Here is an 18,024-nt window from a genome sequence, read left to right as displayed (position 1 = left end):
TGCTAGTTACCTTTCATTCCAACCCTACTCCCACCCCAAGCGTCTTTCTGCTCGTTTAATTTCAGAATTATTCCAGACTGCAAAAATCGATTCAAAATCTCAACATTACATATCAAGTGAAAATATTAACTAATTCGGGATGTCTGTTCTTCATGATAAACCTGCATCAAAATTAAATCACTTCAGAACCGAAAATCATAGGTTTCAAATTGATTAGATAAACGAGATCACATGCAATTTGACTATAAAATTCTTAACATTCTGTAAGACTATCGATTCTGTGACCGTTGCCAATGCTAAAATGCTAGGAATTCTAGTGATTCTGAGCCTATTAGGCATTGTAGCAACACAAGAGGACCCCTATCGTTTACCCCCAAATTACAATGTCATACATCAAGATATTGATTTGGTAGTGCCAGCAGAATCTTTCACCGAGAATTCTAGTGATTATTCTGGATCTGTGGCTATTCAATTCCAGGTATAGTAACAAAAATAGTTTTGAGGATTTTATGACGATTTCTTCTATTAGCTCACAGTAGAAACCAACGAAGTGAAGCTGCACGCTAGCAGCAACATTGAGCTGTTGACGATTCAGTTGGACGATAATGATGAGTTACCAAAAGAGCAGTACTTCGTGAACACCACCACAGATATTTTGACTTTGACCTTCTTTGATAATTTACTGGTAGAGGAAAACTACACCCTGCATATAACCTTTAATGCGCAGCTTCTGGAGGGTGGTAAGTGATGAATTTGGTTTAAGAATAATGAATAATCCTGTTGTTCTGAATCACAAATCATAAATCTTATCATCGACTCGACTTTGGGATAAATCCTTATTAAGCTGCAAAATTAAATATATCCAGCAAATCCCCAATCACATGTCGGTTTCGTAATAGAAAATATTTTAGGTGGTTTCTACAAGGTTTCCTATAAAGACCATAATGGAGAAACCCAGTATATAGCTACCACCCAATTCCAGTCCACTAATGCCAGAAACGCGTTTCCATGCTTCGATGAACCTACCTATAAATCGACATTCGCTTACAGATTAACCTATCCAGAAGGTTTAAATGCCTGGACCAACACTCCTTCTACTTTAAATTCCACTCTCGAGAAGTGAGAACCTTAATTTAGAACCTCGACTCCACACTAACCACAAAACCCTTTTAGCGGGCTTGTGAGGACTGAATTCGATGTTACCCCCAGAATGTCGGCTTACCTGGTCGCATTCACCATTTCCACATACACCTGCACTGAGGGGGATCTAGAAGGGTCCTCTGAGTATAAACTTCGAGTGTGCTCTAGAGTGGACGCAGAAGAGAAGAGGCGTTGGGCATTGAGCCTCACTGCTGATGTGGTCAACTTCCACAACCAATATACTGGAATCAACTACACTCAGTCGCTCTCCAAGCTGGATCAGATGGCTGTTCCTGGAAAATCTGGAGCGATGGAGAATTGGGGGTTGGTGATCTATGGGTGAGGATGTAGCTGATTAATTTGAAGGAGGATTTTATATGTGTAAGGGGCGATTTAGTGAGTCGGTTCTGCTCTATGACAACGCAGTGCAAACTGTAGCTCAGAAACAAAGCATTGCCGAAATTATTGCCCATGAGCTAACCCATCAATGGTTTGGAAATTTGATCACTTGCAAATGGTGGTCCGAGACTTTTTTGAATGAAGGATTTGCTAGGTTGTTCCAGTATTACATTGTGGATGATGTAAGTTCAGGAGACATATTTTTTCAATTCAGTTGTGTTACACCACTGCTTATTGTATGAGAGTTTAAGCTCAGGTTCGTTAAGGTCAGTACTTCCATCATGGAAATTGGGTTCTTATTTTTGAGAATTATTTTGCTGAAGCAGTCATTTGAAATCCAGAGGAGTATTAGCCAAGTTTTTTTCTTTTAGATTCTCCCCAGCTATGAAATGGAGATGCAATTCGTAGTGAAAATTGTGCAAACCATGCTGGTAACCGATGGATACTTGAACGTGCCAGCATTGAGAACCAACGCCTCAACTCAATCAGAGGCCAGTGATACTTTTGGTAGTTACTCCTACAGCAAGGGCGCAAGCGTACTGAGGATGATCGAGCATATAGTGGGCAGAGATACTTTCAAGCTGGGAATTCGGAAATATATAGCTAATAAGTGGGTCATATAAGACTAATTCTAACATGTTCATTCTAACATGCTTTCACAGCTCTTATGAGCCAGTAGAGCCTCAGGATTTATGGGATGCCTTGGAGGCTGTTTTGGAAAACGAGGATCTATCCCTACCTAAAAATGTAACTTTGAGTGAAGTTGTTGATAGCTGGATTAACAAGGGAGGATACCCAGTGTTGAATGTCTCATTAACTAATGGTGATCTGATTATTTCCCAGGTTGTTGCATGCTTTTCTCTGAGTTCTTAAAGTTCATATGCTGTTTTGCAGCAAAGGTTTTTGTACGAAGGAGCTGAAACTGAAGAAACCAAATGGTACGTTCCAGTCAGCTACACCATATCCAGCTCCAATGACAACAACCAGGACACCACTCCCAGAGGTTGGGTAACCCCCATTAAGGACCTAGTTATATCAAATTTTACTGAGGATAATGACTGGATTGTGGTTAATAACCAACAGACTGGTAAGTAACTGAATTATAAACCGTACAACTGCAATCAGTGGACTACCAAATAAGGCTTCTACCACGTCAACTATGACCAAACTTTATGGCAAAACCTGGCATCTGCCTTGAAACAGTCCAACTTTTCTGGAATTCACGAGGTCAACAGAGCTCAAATGGTCGATGACGCGCATATGCTGGCCAGAGCTGGATTACTTACCTTTGGAGAGGTCTTGCAGATCGTAGAATTCCTAGAACACGATGTCAGTTACATTAGCTGGTACCCTGCGGTCACCCTCTTCAACTATTTACTCCAAAAAACTGGGAGCACTACAACCCTTGGAGCAGCCCTCGCAGTAAGCTCAATAAAAAAAAATACTTCAAAGGTTCAGTTCAGAGTTTTAGAGCCATTTTCTGAGATTGATAAAAGCGGTAGCCGCCTCAGTGCCTTTGGACGAGATAGATGAGGACAATCACGTGTATACCCTAAAGCAAGTCCTCATTGATAACTATGCGTGTAAATATGGAAATGAGGCCTGTATCTCACAAGCCAAAGATGCATTTGCTGCATATAAAACTACGTTTAAAAGGTACAGTAAACCATGAGGCGTAAAGTTGTCCTGAAACTGGTTGTTTTAGGCCCAACCTCAACGTGCGGTCGATAGTTTACTGCAACGCCCTCAGATACAGTGATGATGCCCTCACTGATTGGGAATTTCTCTACTCTCAATACCAGAATCTGTCTGTTTCTAGTGATTCTTCGTATATTTGGAGTGCATTGGGGTGCACTAAGGATGCAGAGATTTTGAGGCTGTAAGAGAAGGCTCTAGTGAGGTTCTAGTTTTACGTTTATTTCTTGAATTCACAGATTTCTGGGGAAGATCTTGGAGTCTGATGATGTGCTTCTACCCGAGAGTTTCATATCGATTTTCTCGACGATTTTTTCAGGAAACGAAGAGGGAGTTAATACCGCCCTGGATTATTTCCTGGAGAACTATGAAGCAATTCTGAAAATGTGAGTGAAAATCATCTAGTAATTTCGGCAATAAAACAACTTAAATTGAAGATTTTCGGAGAATGGCCTAGATGCTGGCAACATCTTCTCAGAAGTGGCTTCATATCTCACTCAAGGATCTCAACTCGAGAAAGTGGAGGCCTTTCTGGCAACTGAAGGTCTCAATGAGAAGCTCGTAACTTCAATTAAGAGCGCTTTAGAAACCGCTAACGCCAATCAGGAACTTGTAAACCTGTACAAAGAGTCAATACTGGAATATTTGGGCGTTCATGAGGATGAGGATAATAGCAGTGTTCCTCAAGGGCATGGAGCGTCCACGATAGGAGCTGTTGTCACGAGTCTAATAATGGTTTTATTACATATTTGTTAAGGTTGTTGCAAGTTTTAATTAATGCTGCGTCACGTTGCTTTGAAAGACCATGGAAGCCCAATTTATAGCAGCATGATTCTGGCAAGTCACGTTTCCTCTTTCTAATCCTCTTTATCTCGTATTTAGGCGTCTAGATTCACATATAAATAAATTCATAAATTATTACGAAAGTATCTATACCTGGCGAGTTTTATTACCGCATTAATATGTAAGATTTGATTGATGAAGCTGATAAATTCATATGAGTTTTATTGGGGAATTAAATCATTGTATTTTCCGCCTGGTTCTAGAATTTTCAACAGATAATTGGTACGAGGGAAATGTGGAATCTATGAGGCAAAATTCTAGTAATAATAAGCATCAATTCACTTACAAGTGAGTTAAAAATGTAGGCCAATAATTTACAGATTATGAATCTAAACGTTAATTCTAACATAATCCTATTCATTGCAGATTTACGTATTCTTTTAGAGCTTAAAGAGTAAGGTTTATATTAAAGATTTAAAGAAAAACGTAAATTAAAGAACTCTGACAGTGTTTACTAAATATATGGAGACTATTAAAAAACACACCCGCCAGCGCTAAAGTTTTAGAGGCATAGTTTAAATAAATTCATCAATTGTTATTTAATTGCCATATGTTTCACGGTAAATGCAAATGGCTTAATCGACACCCTATATTTACGGTTCTCCCCCTACCGAGAAGGTTTTCTTGATGTAGAGCTAGCGCCATCTGGTAAAGGGTTGTACAAAGCAATTTAGTTTCTTGACAATTTGGAGAGGAAGATTTTTTATAAGAAATTATGTATTCATTACGTAGAATCCGATAGTCAGTATATCTTTATTGACTACATATATATTAAGGTTATAAAACCGAAGTAAAAAACTAAAAAATCAATCAAGTTTCAAATCTTATTGCATGAAATTTCAGATTGAAAATAAATCATATACTCGCATTACATAAGTACAAACATGTTTATTTAGGTCCCAAATAACCAAGAAGTCCAGTGCAATTTCAACTGTGTTACTCAATAACTTATACGCTTTTAGCTGACACACACGATGTCACACTTCTGCTATCTGACAAGGGGCTGTACGAACTAAATCAATTTCTTGATAATGTGGCGTAGATCAACTAGGCATAAGTCATTAAGTATTAAATGCGTGAAATTTGAGAATGCATACATTTCTACTGGCTACATATCAGGATTATAAACCTGAAATAAAAGAGTCTCTCGCAAATCTCATTGCTAGAAATTTCAGCTGTAAAATAATAAATCAGATATATGCCTTATGGATAAGTAAAAAGACTTATATACTTCCTAAATATCTAGGAATTTCCGAGTAATCTCAATCCAATAACTTATACCCTATAATGCATTGCTTTAACCTCTGAGAACCACTCTAAAATTAGGCAATATGCTTATAAAAGACCTTTATGATGCCTTATTTGCGCCATTACGCTAATCTTATCAAAATTTAAACTTAAAACTGAAGGCCCTTATTACAATCATTGCAGAAGAATTACGCGGAATTAAATAAGAGAGATTTTTATGGTATCATGTCCAGATAAGATAAATATAGACCAAGTTATAAATTAATTCGCTAACTGTATGCTTACATCTTATATTGAGTGGTACCTACCTACCATTATAAACATGGGGGTATCTCGGCACTTGCTGCTGATTTTTATTAGTGTCTCTTTAGCATATTCCCAAGATTATAGACTACCAAAGACAGTTTCACCCTCTAGATATGTGGTGAATTTGTTCATCCCTCATGAGGTATTCACGGGGGACAACACCACATTTGAAGGTAATCATTTAAAGACTTAACGAAAAGTTATCAAGATTTGTTAATTTATTTCAAGGGGAGGTTACTATGACCTTTACAGTGACTGAGACCACTTCGCAGATCAAACTGCATCACAGGGTCAACGTCACTAACTACACTTTAGTCGGTGAAGATGGAGATATACCAGTCACTGGCGATTACAATTTAGTTACAGAATTTTTTACGCTAAACACATCCACCAATTTAACCCCTGGATTCTCCTATAATTTAAACATCATGTTAGTAGTTCTAAAGGTTGATGAGAGATACATCTTAACAACCGTTTAATATAGCTATCACGCCACTTTTGAGTCTACAGCCATGAGGGGCTTCTACACCAGTACCTACAAGCGAAAAAATGGTACCACCGCTTATTTAGTGACCACCCAATTTCAGCCCACCTCGGCCAGGCATGCGTTTCCATGTCTGGACGAACCGCAGTATAAAGCCATTTTCGTCATCAGCCTCACCTACCCTGAGGGATTAACAGCTTTAAGCAACACTAACACTAAATCTATGATTACAGTTGACGGGTATGCAATTTTTTTCAAAACTATAGAGGATAACAATAGGGCGGTTTTAGGGGCTACATTAAGTCTACCTATAAAGAAACCACTACTATGTCCACATACCTTATAGCTTTTATTATATCAGAGTTTACCTGTACTGAAGGGGATAGCATTGCGAGTGGGGTGCCTCACAGAGTATGCTCGAGGGTTGAAGAGGTGGAAGAGAGGAAATTTGCAGTGGAAATCGGGCCTCCGTTGCTGCGCAGCTTGGAGAGTATGACCGGAATTAAGTTTGGTAATACAAATATTTCATGCTTCGTGTTACCTTCTTGAACTAAACTTGGTGCAGGGGAATATATGCCTAAAATGGACCAGGTAGCAATTCCTGACTTCTCAGCTGGTGCTATGGAGAATTGGGGATTGGTCACATATAGGGAAAGAGGCATCCTCTACAATGAAGAAGACACATCAGCAATCTATAAGAAAAACTTGGCTTTGGTGGTGGCCCATGAGTTCACCCATATGTGGTTCGGGAATTTGGTCACCTGCAAATGGTGGGATTATACATTTTTAAACGAGGGCTTCGCGCGATTTTACCAGTACTTTGCTTCTGCTGTGACGCAACAATTCGTTGACTGGCAGCTGGAGAAACACTTCGTAGTAGAACAAGTTCACACAGCTTTGCTCGCTGACTCTACTGCGAACGCTCAACAATTAACTTCAAAGTGTGCAAATTCAACGGAAGTTTCTGCTAAATTTGGCACCATCAGCTATAACAAGGGAGCCTCCATTTTTAGGATGATTGAGACCAACATTATGGGCTCTAGCAACTTCGTCTATGGCCTCAGAGATTATTTGTCCCTCAAGTAAATTACAAGATACAAATCTTCGGATTACATATATTAATACCCCTTAAAATAGCCAACTGACAGGAACTGAACCCCAAGATCTCTGGACCTCCTTAGCAAAATTTGTCCCTATTTCCAACCTACCAGCCGCAACCACTTTGGAAACAGTTCTAGAGAACTGGGTGGAATATAACGGACATCCAGTAGTTAAAGTTAGCGTTGATAGGAATGACATAGTCTTAACTCAGGTGTTTAATGGCGCAAATGCCTTTATCTGGTATTAATAGACAGTTTCAGGAGAGATTCCTATTTTCATCTGAACAAAATTCAGAGAGGACATACTACGTCCCTATAACCTACACTTTATCCAACGATACCAGCAAGTTCTCCAATACCACAGTTAAAACGTGGTTAACCCCCAAGGAAGAAAGTGTGATATTAAAGGAAGGTTTAAACAACAGCAGTTGGATTATTTTAAATAACAGACAGTCAGGTATAAAAAAAGAACATTTTAAGACCCATCAAACCTCCTTGAAAGGTTATTACAGGGTGGACTATGACGATACCCTCAGGAACAACATCATCTCTCAATTGCATTCCAACCACCTCGTCATAGATGTCCTCAATAGAGCCCAAATTATCAGTGACGCTTATAATTTTGCTAAGGCTGGACGCACTGGAGGGTACGCTCCTGAGAAATGGAATTTCCGGAAGGTTTTCAAAGTCTTGACCTATCTCCATCACGAGGTGGATTATTTTCCTTGGTATGCTACAATTATTGGGAACAATGATCTGTTGACGCATATTGGGTAAATCATTCTTGCATTACCAATAGATAATAAGCATCTATGAAATTTATCATATACATAGATATGACTCTGATGAGGGGAAATTATTCACATCGTTCATGCTAAATTTAATGAAAGAAGTGTATAGTACTGTGCCCTTTGAGACTTTAGACCCCAACAACCAAGTTTATAGCATGAAACAAGCTTTGATTCTCTCAAAAGTTTGCCAATATGGCGAGAAAACTTGTATCAACAATGCCAAGAAGATTTTTGCAGAATATCGTGAAAAAGGCACCAAGTAAGAAATATAACACTCCTTCACCCTACAAAATTGCATTAAATTTGTTCCGCAGAGTCCCGAAAGATTTGAAAACCACAGTATACTGCAACGCCCTGCGCTATAGTGACGATATAAATGGAGATTATCAGTTTTTGTGGAAAAAATACACTGAAACTGACCTGTCAACTGAAATACTCACCATTTATCTGGGTTTAGGGTGCACTCAGGATATTACCCTGCTAAAGCAGTTGCTGGGACAGACTATTGATGAAGCTGCAGGAATAAGAGTTCAGGACTTCACCACTGTTTGGTCGTATGTTTATACCAGCAGTAAGAACGGTACTAATGCAGCGTTGGAGTATATTACTGAGAATTATGCCAAGCTCAATGATACGTAAGCTATTGGTACTATCTGAGACTTTGGTTGCACCAAAGGTTTTTTTTTAGGTATGCCAGTGTTGGATCTTTGATCTCAACTATTGCCAGCTACATATACGATGAGGATCAGCTCGAGAAGGTATTTTTTCTATACTTGCAACTTTATCCACACTGCTGATTTTCTTATTGTAGTTGGATGACTTGGCCAACATCGAAATAATATCAGACGCTCATAAGACTATAGTAGAGGACGCTAAAAATTCAGCTATTACTAACATTAAAAAAGCGAAAACTCTGAAGGAGGATGTGAGAACATTTTTAGAAGAGTATGAACGCGAAAATGGAGGCACAAAAATTTCCAAATCGTCCTTTGCCATTGTTGCAGCATTTTTGCTTGTGCAAAAATGGTTATTTTAGTTCAATGTTGATAATGTAAATAGATTTTGCTGTTTGTTATGAAAGTTTGTTAGAATTTTTATGGTTTACACTCACATATACTGGCAATTGAAACTTCAATACGTTTTGTTAGGCAAATTACATAAAAAAAACTGATTTTCAAATTGCGCGACTCTGTGCTAAATGGCGTTCGCTCAAACATAATGATGGTAGCTAGCTAAATTTGTGAAAAAGTTCGTAAACCATTTTCAATGTTTCTTCGTTTGAGGGAATTTTGAATTGTTTTAATAGTTAATTATTAAGACAAAAGGATATAATGCTGAAAAATAAAAAAAAAACCATAAATAAAGCTATCGAACAGACTTTTAAATGGATAAATCTTAATTAGATTAATATTTAGGTTTATAATCTATCAATAATTACAGCAAATAAAGTTTAATGCATTCTTCCCATTCAATTATATTTGCTATTTTTGCTAATATAAAAAGTTAAATAAAAACGAAAATTCTAAAAAAACAGGTACAATGTATATAGATTTTCTTTAATAGTACTACTGGTCTAGAAACACATAATTATTATGATACCATTTTGTAAACAAGGACGCTACTGACGAATAGAAAAATTCTGGCCAATTTGGTGAAAGAAACAATGTTGATTTGCGCTTTCCTGCTCAGATCACTTTTATTTAAAATTCAAACTGAAAGCGTCATATAAAACCAATATAGAAAATAATTAATTAATCATTGCAAACAAATTTTCTACGTATTTTCCACACTTTTTATTTTTACTGATCAACTTCAGATTTGCTCTTATTTTTGACGGCGGATTTCCTCTATCCAAATTTTTGGTCTTCGGACTCCCACATTATTGATATTAGTATTGAAATGAGTCATAAAACGTCCCGTCCCCCGCTGGCACGTTAATTGAATTGTATCTCCCGGTCTGGACCCTATCTAGTGCGCCAAATCTGCGAGATCAGCCCCACCGGCCTTCAGGGGGCGGTTTTGCGAGGGTGGAAAACTTGTGGCGGGGATTTGGAGTCGCGTCTCTCTCTACACGGCGCGCGTCACAAGAACGTTTCAGTTTATAGAATCTGTGATATAGACACGAAACATTCAATCAAACGTAACTTGCGGTTTCGTATCTAAGGCCTTTATAGGCTTTTTTTATCGATGAACGGCTTCTGTGCGATTGATCGAAGTGCCTGGTTGGATTACGTAGGTATTAATTCGGAGTTTTTAACCTTGTCGCTTTCTAACTCAACAAACGCCTGCACTTTTATCCCACACAGAGGAAAACAAACCTCAACGTAGGAATATATGTATACAAACTACGCACATTTGCAGGAATACCCCATAAAATACGAACACTTAAATGCTGATTGTGCCAGTTCGCGACTGGAATGGTGTCAGTGATGTTTCAGAAAAAGAGGAGTAGAAGGAGGAATTTTGCAGGAAGAGACTTGAGATGATCCGACCCTTGTTCGTAGCATTGATCATATACATGCACCATACCTTTGCAGGATATATTGGTGAGTATTGTGACCGCCTAATAGCTTGTAATGTCTTCCTGCTGATGTTGCCAAGAAGTTTAAATATAGGCCGCATCTATCAAGTTAAGAAAACAGTAAAAATGTGGACCACAAATGTTTCTTTTATCTGGCAAAGTGTCTTATAAATCACTTGGCAGTATGGCTGTATATTTAGACTATCAGTGAGAACCAAGATCTTAGCTGTAATAAATTTTGTTCAATAAGACCATTTGGGTAAACAATAATATGTCACTAGATAAAAATAATGGGGTTTTATCTGCGGGCAATTGCATTGTAAGAATACAACAGTTTTATAATTCCCCATTGATCTACTTCCTCTGATATCAATAGGCCAGGAAGTAGTTGCCTGGGGCTTCACTAATTCCTTTACAACCAAGAAAGTTCCCTTCGAATTATTTCTCCCATTGTCAGGGAATTTGTATTGTTAACCCAACCCCGACATTATGTTTGTTTTAAGAATAACCTCACGTCTTTACCTCTCTCTATAGAAAAGGTGATAGTGAGAGGCTGTGAGTCTTGTCAATTGATGCTGACCTGTCGCGAATTGGACTCCGTTATCGCCATCCTGGATGTGGATTTTCAGGCTAAAAGCTCAGTATACGACACTGGGCTTATGAGAAATCGAACGATGAGGCCTTTCCCCCCTGATCATCCCCGAGACTCTCTGAACAAGAGGTAATGTGAGAAGCTTAGTTGAAGCCCAATAAGAAAAGTGTTTCTTTTCTGTATTGATTAGATTGAAGGCGAAAAACACTTCGCAGCTTTAACCCTGTTTTATCTTCAAAAGAACCACAGCCACATGGCCTTTTAATTACAACTAGGAGCAGACGCTTGTTTTTCTATTTATTCATTCTTATCTGGGCTCAAATCTGAAGCCTGAAAACACCCACCAAAAAAGGTGCATTTTAATTAGCTTGGGCAGTTTTGTATTAAGTTGCACCCCTCGCTATAACCCAACAAACAAAAAAGCCAATTCATCTTTGTACAATTCCCAACTTGGTATCCGAAACTTTTCAATGAAATGTGTATAGAAGCTGGAATTCCCAAATCGTGTCAATGTGCTAACTGAGTGACAACAATAGGTCAGGGTGAAAGAGCTTGCGGGGGTGACGCTTAATCTGCATTTTCGGGGTAGAAAGTGCACGCGTAGGCCCACAAAAGAGGGTGACACATTTTCCTTTCGGGATCCCTTGCGGATATAATCAGGGATTTTATGGGCCATTTCACAATTTTGGGATATAGATTTTCTGTCAAATTTGTTAAAATGCTTTATACATAGCTTCCTCCACCATAAAAACTTTAGTTCTAATCATTAGCCAGAAAGAAGCATCTTTCAAACGGTCGAAAACATAAATTTCAAGATCGGAAAAGCGCACTTTCACCTGACTTCTTCTATCTCACTTCAAAATCATATCAACAAAACAACAAAGCCATTTAAAGTATACACGTAGGACCATTTTGTAATACTCTGCTGAAATTTCTATCTCTCTAATACTCCGGTACTCTAAAAGTACTTGAGTTACAAGGCAACACATCTGGACTAACAGTTTTCCAGGTTTTTCCGAATTTTCTCGATGTATATGAAATATGATTCGGATTTCTTCACATCAAAATCTGGATCTGTAGAAATATCCTACATTTCACTAAATTACATATGCATTACAAAAATTTGCGTTTAGAAGCAGCAGCTGGAAAAACCAACATTTCGATATTTTTTAAAGAAAAGTCGATTTTTCTCGGAAAAATTATTAGATTATACAAAATCCAGATAAATCTAGATATTTCCATCGAAATATTCTAGATTATACATTTTTTTTTTAATTTCATTAAAATGCATTAAAAAACGGAATCACACCCTCTACATGCTTCATTTAGGGCTGAAAACCCTCCCAATTTTTTTCAATTTTCCGATATTTTCCTGATGCTACTTCACTTAAATTTGAATAACTCATAAATATTAGTAATTACAGATTTCAGCATAAAATTAACTGAAAGAGAAAAAATAACACTTTTCCATATACCTAATTTATTATCTTCGAATTAACAAGTTTCTGTTACTTCTTTCCTGCAGATGTTCCGGCCTAAGTCACTGCAGTTTTATTTTAACTGAGGACAGTCCTGGAAGCGAAGCATTTGGACCTGGAAATGTCACTATAAAATACGCCTGTGCAACCGGTAAATACCTAAAAAGAGGCGTAATAGACTCCTCAACGAGTTCACCTTCTGAAAGGACTAATTGCGTAGAGCCTCTTGTTTCACCTGAAACAATGATGTTGTTTGGGTGGTGTAATATTAATATAATAATTTTTAGAGGATAAAGTCCACCCTTATTGTAACACCGATATACACCTGAACAACTCCTCGTCCTCTGGATTTATTCACAATCCAGGTTATCCGCGACTATACGCCGGGCAGAAAAAATGCGTCTGGAAAATCACAGCTCCGCCTTACCAGAAAATCAGATTGAGAATCTTGGATGTTGCTCTTTTCGGTGGGTTTCAAGCCTCTACTAAGACTTATTTAAGTTATACGAGAATATTATTACAGACACTAAAGTGCTAGCTCAAGAGGAATGTAGAGATTTCTTGGAGGTTGTTGACAGCGACCAAGCAATTTATTCTACTTGCACTCAGGAGCATCCTCCAATTGAAGTGGTGTCTGCTAGTGAAGTTGTGAAGGTCCGAAGGATATTTTGAACTATTCCAGAGCGATTCTAAATTTTGTTTGCAGTTAGTACTTTCATCTAGACAATTGATTAATCCCAGAAGAGGAGTTCTTATTTATTATTCGACTGAAGGGTGTTCCTTGGTGTCTCCCCCCAAAAACGCCTACTTGGTGTCTTACAATGATACAATAGCTACATACTCCTGCAGGAGGGGCTATGTGTTTCCAGACACTCAGACCGAAGCACGGTCAATTAGTTGCTTTGCTGCTTCATGGAATGTATCTACTCCTTTGCGGGATTGTGAATGTATGTATTTATAATTAGCTCTTAGGATACTAAAACTGAACTTAAAAAGTCTTTTTTGTAGTATTTGTTCTATGTAGTTTAGATATTGCATCTACGATGTTCTCTTGAGATGACCAGATTTAAAGATGTATTGGAAAGTTAGTTCCACCTAATATAAAGATAATAATTCGAAGTTATTGATAATATGGTGAATGCAAATTAATGTAAATTCTAATGGTAACTTATAAAAGTCAGAATTATATTTTTGCTAATCTTTGTGGGCTACAAGGAAATATTACTGGTTCAATATTATAAGAAGAGTATTACGGGACTCATTTACAAAAACAGTATGTTGAAATTAAATTCCATCCAAATAAATGGTTATTGAATGAAAAATATGGACACTATGGTGAATGAAATTATTTTGTAAGTTTGTCTAATGACTCTCAGATAGGAATTAGTTGCTAAAGTACATTATTCGTAAATCTATGTTACGCTACAAGAGATATGACATATTGACCTTCGTGATTAATTACAAACTGCAAGAACCAGATTTAATTAAATCAGAAGCATATAAGAATAGGTAATTTAAATAAACGCTATTCATATGCAAGACCAAGGTCGAATTCACATCTGCCCAGATATTGTTCAATTGTCTATCACTTGTGTGTGAGCACAAAAGTGCTTAGATAGCAGTAGATCAACTACGTCATCAGTATTTACGTAAGTTATCGATCATTTTGAAACCCTACTTAAATGCGACCCTGTCTAAAACATCGGAAACGCCCTTAATAAGTAATCATAGGTACCAGCAACCATACATTGTTGCGATATCCTACATTTATGACAGGAATTCTTCAAGTTAAGTTTGTTGACCCTCGGCCAAATTCAATTCGGTCAATAAAATCATTTGAAAAGCAATTTGTTACGCTCTCTTAGTCATACTTTCGTACCCGGTGCTTGCCACACATTGTATTATTGAAAACACGCTAATTTACTGATATAAAGAGATATTTCATGCACTAAGCAGAAAATATTGATTATCTAGGTCCTCATCAGAAAACCCATAGGGTAAGTTTAGATCTGACACTATTTTATCACTTCTTCTACGTGGAACACGCGATGTAAAAATTTGATACAATCAGAGCCGAGAACTTAAAATAGCTCAAATACGAGAACATCTTCCAGTTAACTTTAATGGCATTTAAATATAAATAACTGTCGGCAATTGAACTGTGGCTTTGTTCGACCCACAACCAATTATAATCACTTATTTTTCGATAAGAGTTGAAGGAGAGAGCACTGTATATCTGCGCCATTCCTTATCAATTCTTAACTATAAAGGAAGTTGTGATTTAGCCAAATATAACTTAAAAAGCATAACATAGTGCGCCGATGTTTACGTAGGTGTGTAGTGTAAAATTAACTAAATCAGCATTTTTTTACGCAAAGTATGAAATGTGGATGCCTCTCTTATCTTAATTGTTGTTGTTTTTTCCATTAAGAAAGTAATGTTCAATATTTAATTAGTTTGTCGATTATTTCAAAAAACGCTGCAAAAGAACCATCACGTACTTGTGTAGTTTTCAGTGTTCGCATTTATTTTCAGGGCCCGGAAAAGTGTCTGAGGCTGTGATAAATCTCCAAAGCATAGTGCGAATATCGGAATCAATGGCTTCAGGTAAAAAACAATTTTCTTATTTCAAGATTATAACTTTTCAAATTTTCAGAATTAGTAGCTCCCATCCTTCTCATGTTGATCCTCTTCGCCCTAAACGGTGTTGTGGTTTTCTACATTTACAGAGCCAGAAAGAAGTAAGTATACCCATTTCAGCCCTAAAAAAATCATATTTTCATGCACAGTAAAGTATCAAGAATTATACACAAGATTGTACCTTCAAGGCTTTCCCATCTTATTTAGACGAAATTCTATTCGTAATAATCTGGTGGTTTTAATCCTTTAATGACAGTATTGTAGCACAGCTTATTCCCCAATGAGCATGCTTTAACGGAATTTTTGTTTTTCAGTTCGTTTAGGCATCAGAGACCTTCAAATTTTGGTAATCGTGAGTGGCAACAGGGTCGTCTTTATTACGGTTCCATGGAAACCCATAATAACTGTTCCTTGAGAGGTGCCCACTACAAAATGCAAATTGCTATCACCTCATAAATCCAGTTTTGGCAAAGATAATCAATTAAATTTAAATTGTTGCTGGTTATCTTTGTAAAGGCTGCTTAATTTAATTCATTAATTGCACCAACTAATTGCGATTAATTACACGTTTAGTGCATGTGAAGGGGCAAAACTATGATTAATAAATAATTGAAATATTAAAATTTTATTAACGATGTTTCCTTTGTTTCCAGGCAAGTCGTGGAAGTTGCAGACGAGGAACTGGGAACGTTCACTGGAAGTCAGCAATGAAGAATGGCCTTAATGTAAATTATTACTAAGTGTTTGAACGTTCTATTCTTATATTAAGAGAGTTTAAAAACATATACAAAAGTGTATTTTACTTACTTGTTAGGTTAAAGCTAAAGAGGAGTATCGTATTGAAGAAAGACAATAGTTTAATTTTATTAAAAATGGTACTGCTCGTAACGCAAATGACTGCTATGTGGAAAATATGTTTTTATTTATTGCAACTGACAGTTAATATATTTGAAGTGTAATAAACAATTATGTAGTTTGGTTGTTTCCAGACAATATTAGTCTCATTAAAAATAAAGAATCTCAGTACCAATATAAATAGAACCGTTAAACAATGTGAATGGAATATAGATACCCTGACACAGAAAACTTCCTACGACAAATATAGTGCAATTTAAACGAAATACTATAATTTTGAGCATCTTTAAAGCAGTAAATATTCAAGAGTGTTATTAGATTATGAATATTTAATTACAAGGCCCTGGAGGTTAAAAAATAAAACTCAATTTATTGATAATTTAAATATGTAGTTTACGCACCATAAACTTTACATAAAATTTGAATTAACGAGTTTTACGTTATTGTAGATTAGTGCCTACACATATGTCAAAGAAAAAAACTTTAACATAATCGTAAAACATATATTATGTAAAACTGCCACTAAATCTTTTTGAAGTCTAAATGGTTAAATTAAAACAAACATCCTTAAAAAAGTCATATTATTTCTGCTCAACTTCTCAGCTTGCAATAGTGTCCTCACACATTTTCTCGGCCCCTGAGTCACACTCCATCTTATCAGCCCCTAGTTCAGACTCGGATGGGGCGCCAGGTCCATCTGTCAACAATGGGGATTTGGCTATCTCCATCGAGTCTTTATCGGACAACGTTGAAACTGCATCAGTACCTATTTCTTCTACTACTTCCATAGCTATGTTATTTTCAGTTTTTAAGGGTTCTTCAGCGACTAAAAGTGCTTCGTCAATGTTTAATGATGTATGTTCTTCGTTTTTACAAGGCGCAGCCTCTTCATTTATTAATGCTTGCGATTCCTCAATATTCTCGTTAGTTATTAATGATTTGTTGTCTTTTTCATGGTCTGAAGTTGCAGCCAATTCTTCTTCAGTGGCCCTCAAAGTGGGTGTTTCCTCCTGTTCTTCATCGTTTTTGGGGACATCCTCATTTTCAGTATCCGCAAATGCAGTTTCAGGGCTTTTGATAGATTTCTCATTGGCCTCATCAACTTTTATATCCTCAGTTTCGTTACCCACAGCCACCTCAATTGGTTTCGTGTCCTCATCAATAAGCTCAATCACATCCTCACTTTTTTCCACATCTTTGAACTTTTTGGCCGCACTTTCCGGTTCTTGATCCTCTATGGGTAGCTTTTTGGATTTTTTGTCGCCCTCTTCGTGCTTGCGAACCAAACCGAGTACGTCCAACATGCTGTGGGTGACTGAAGCGTTTTTTGCCTCCTGTAAGGAGGAGTAAGCCGACTTTTTTTCGCACGTGGCCAAGTGTCTTGCCATTTGATTACCTGAAAATCCACCTAAAAATTTCGTCTTTATGAGAGCAACTTTACTTACCATCTTGACTGCTAAAGCCGCAAATGCAGAACATCTCATAAGGTAATTTCTCCTCTGGCAAAGTTAATGAAGCATTTTTGCTACATTTTGCGTTATGCTCTTGCATTGCACTCGAGCAGCATGTAGAGTACTGACAATTAGGATTCTGGCAGCTCTCAAATGATCTACAAAACGTTTTTAAGCTTTGAGCAATAAGTTGAGGTTTTCTCTTTACGGGAAATGCTTGGGATTGTCCATTAAACCATCACACTCCTTGCACTTAAGCCCTTTTCCCACGTTGTAGAACAAAGTGGCGAAATTGATGCCCTCTGCATCACACGGGTATTTATCCATCTTGGATTTGGGCACCATCACTCCGTTACGGGGCGCGACCCACGGTACCAACCCGGTTTTGCCACGTTGAGACGTATGCATCTTGATCAAATGATCCTTTAGCAGGTCCTTTTGGATAAACCAAGAATTGCATTTTCCGCATCTGTGCGGAAAT

The 18,024-nt window shown here is 37.4% G+C and overlaps 5 protein-coding genes and 1 long non-coding RNA gene across 12 annotated transcripts in view; 4 read left to right on the top strand and 2 right to left on the bottom strand.

The window, feature by feature from the left end:
* Window positions 1-283: 283 nt before the first annotated feature.
* On the top strand, window positions 284-4,810 carry LOC136341197 (aminopeptidase N-like). Its single transcript, XM_066285901.1, has 13 exons — window positions 284-478; window positions 530-740; window positions 912-1,119; window positions 1,174-1,479; window positions 1,538-1,721; window positions 1,911-2,149; window positions 2,202-2,382; window positions 2,434-2,626; window positions 2,681-2,961; window positions 3,011-3,195; window positions 3,245-3,418; window positions 3,474-3,620; window positions 3,672-4,810. Exons 1-13 carry the CDS (start codon window positions 302-304, stop codon window positions 3,988-3,990), a joined length of 2,805 nt encoding a protein of 934 aa, XP_066141998.1. The 5' UTR covers window positions 284-301; the 3' UTR covers window positions 3,991-4,810.
* A 114-nt stretch (window positions 4,811-4,924) lies between these two features.
* Window positions 4,925-18,024, top strand: part of rho-7 (rhomboid family intramembrane serine protease rho-7) — a 26,893-nt gene continuing 13,793 nt past the window's right edge. Inside the window, exon 1 of the mRNA XM_066285933.1 lies at window positions 4,925-4,937. The gene's annotated coding sequence lies outside the window, so the exon portion shown is untranslated. The remainder of the gene's footprint in view (window positions 4,938-18,024) is intronic.
* On the top strand, window positions 5,612-9,478 carry LOC136341196 (membrane alanyl aminopeptidase-like). The gene is made up of 12 exons (XM_066285900.1): window positions 5,612-5,804; window positions 5,860-6,061; window positions 6,116-6,355; window positions 6,406-6,626; window positions 6,681-7,197; window positions 7,253-7,427; window positions 7,477-7,672; window positions 7,718-7,988; window positions 8,050-8,265; window positions 8,321-8,641; window positions 8,695-8,764; window positions 8,818-9,478. Exons 1-12 carry the CDS (start codon window positions 5,648-5,650, stop codon window positions 9,040-9,042), a joined length of 2,811 nt encoding a protein of 936 aa, XP_066141997.1. The 5' UTR covers window positions 5,612-5,647; the 3' UTR covers window positions 9,043-9,478.
* LOC136341204 (uncharacterized) lies at window positions 9,925-16,203 on the top strand. Of its 3 annotated transcripts, none has more exons than XM_066285928.1 (11): window positions 9,925-10,238; window positions 10,368-10,552; window positions 11,062-11,248; window positions 12,645-12,748; window positions 12,885-13,064; window positions 13,121-13,251; window positions 13,304-13,544; window positions 15,133-15,204; window positions 15,254-15,338; window positions 15,552-15,655; window positions 15,891-16,203. In XM_066285928.1, the coding sequence occupies exons 2-11, from the start codon at window positions 10,489-10,491 to the stop codon at window positions 15,959-15,961; spliced, it is 1,239 nt and encodes a 412-aa protein (XP_066142025.1). In that variant the 5' UTR covers window positions 9,925-10,238; window positions 10,368-10,488; the 3' UTR covers window positions 15,962-16,203. The 3 variants fall into 3 exon arrangements, with proteins under 3 accessions (XP_066142025.1, XP_066142026.1, XP_066142027.1); XM_066285929.1 differs by having other exon boundaries at window positions 9,925-10,242; window positions 10,313-10,552; XM_066285930.1 differs by lacking the exon at window positions 15,552-15,655 and having other exon boundaries at window positions 10,029-10,238.
* LOC136341220 (uncharacterized) lies at window positions 14,794-15,656 on the bottom strand. The gene is made up of 2 exons (XR_010732459.1): window positions 15,419-15,656; window positions 14,794-15,359 (listed from the first exon to the last, which is right to left on the bottom strand). It is a non-coding gene; the product is annotated as an uncharacterized lncRNA (long non-coding RNA).
* The window catches only part of row (relative of woc), a 6,958-nt gene continuing 5,376 nt past the window's right edge, over window positions 16,443-18,024 (bottom strand). For all 5 annotated transcript variants that reach the window (XM_066285877.1, XM_066285879.1, XM_066285878.1 and 2 more), the window contains 3 exons: window positions 17,752-18,012; window positions 17,538-17,701; window positions 16,443-17,488 (listed from right to left, as the gene is read on the bottom strand). In XM_066285877.1, the coding sequence (XP_066141974.1) occupies window positions 16,692-17,488; window positions 17,538-17,701; window positions 17,752-18,012 (1,222 nt within the window). In that variant the 3' untranslated portion in view covers window positions 16,443-16,691. The remainder of the gene's footprint in view (window positions 17,489-17,537; window positions 17,702-17,751; window positions 18,013-18,024) is intronic.

The sequence above is a fragment of the Euwallacea fornicatus genome, chromosome 9 (assembly GCF_040115645.1).
Source record: "Euwallacea fornicatus isolate EFF26 chromosome 9, ASM4011564v1, whole genome shotgun sequence".
Taxonomy (NCBI): Eukaryota; Metazoa; Arthropoda; class Insecta; order Coleoptera; family Curculionidae; genus Euwallacea; species Euwallacea fornicatus.
The sequence above is the reverse complement of the archived record's forward strand: the minus strand, read 5'-3'. Positions and strand labels throughout refer to the sequence as shown.

Excerpts from the sequence above, each read along its gene's own strand:
- LOC136341197 (XM_066285901.1), top strand. The coding sequence starts at position 302 with ATGCTAGGAATTCTAGTGATTCTGAGCCTATTAGGCATTGTAGCAACA. Across the intron at positions 1,120-1,173 it reads TTAAATTCCACTCTCGAGAA|CGGGCTTGTGAGGACTGAAT; the intron begins GTGAGAACCTTA and ends AAACCCTTTTAG. Across the intron at positions 1,480-1,537 it reads TGGGGGTTGGTGATCTATGG|TGAGTCGGTTCTGCTCTATG; the intron begins GTGAGGATGTAG and ends GGGGCGATTTAG.
- LOC136341196 (XM_066285900.1), top strand. The coding sequence starts at position 5,648 with ATGGGGGTATCTCGGCACTTGCTGCTGATTTTTATTAGTGTCTCTTTA. Across the intron at positions 7,428-7,476 it reads ATGACATAGTCTTAACTCAG|GAGAGATTCCTATTTTCATC; the intron begins GTGTTTAATGGC and ends AGACAGTTTCAG. Across the intron at positions 8,266-8,320 it reads TATCGTGAAAAAGGCACCAA|AGTCCCGAAAGATTTGAAAA; the intron begins GTAAGAAATATA and ends TTTGTTCCGCAG.
- LOC136341204 (XM_066285928.1), top strand. The coding sequence starts at position 10,489 with ATGATCCGACCCTTGTTCGTAGCATTGATCATATACATGCACCATACC. Across the intron at positions 12,749-12,884 it reads AAAATACGCCTGTGCAACCG|AGGATAAAGTCCACCCTTAT; the intron begins GTAAATACCTAA and ends AATAATTTTTAG. Across the intron at positions 15,339-15,551 it reads ATTTACAGAGCCAGAAAGAA|TTCGTTTAGGCATCAGAGAC; the intron begins GTAAGTATACCC and ends TTTGTTTTTCAG.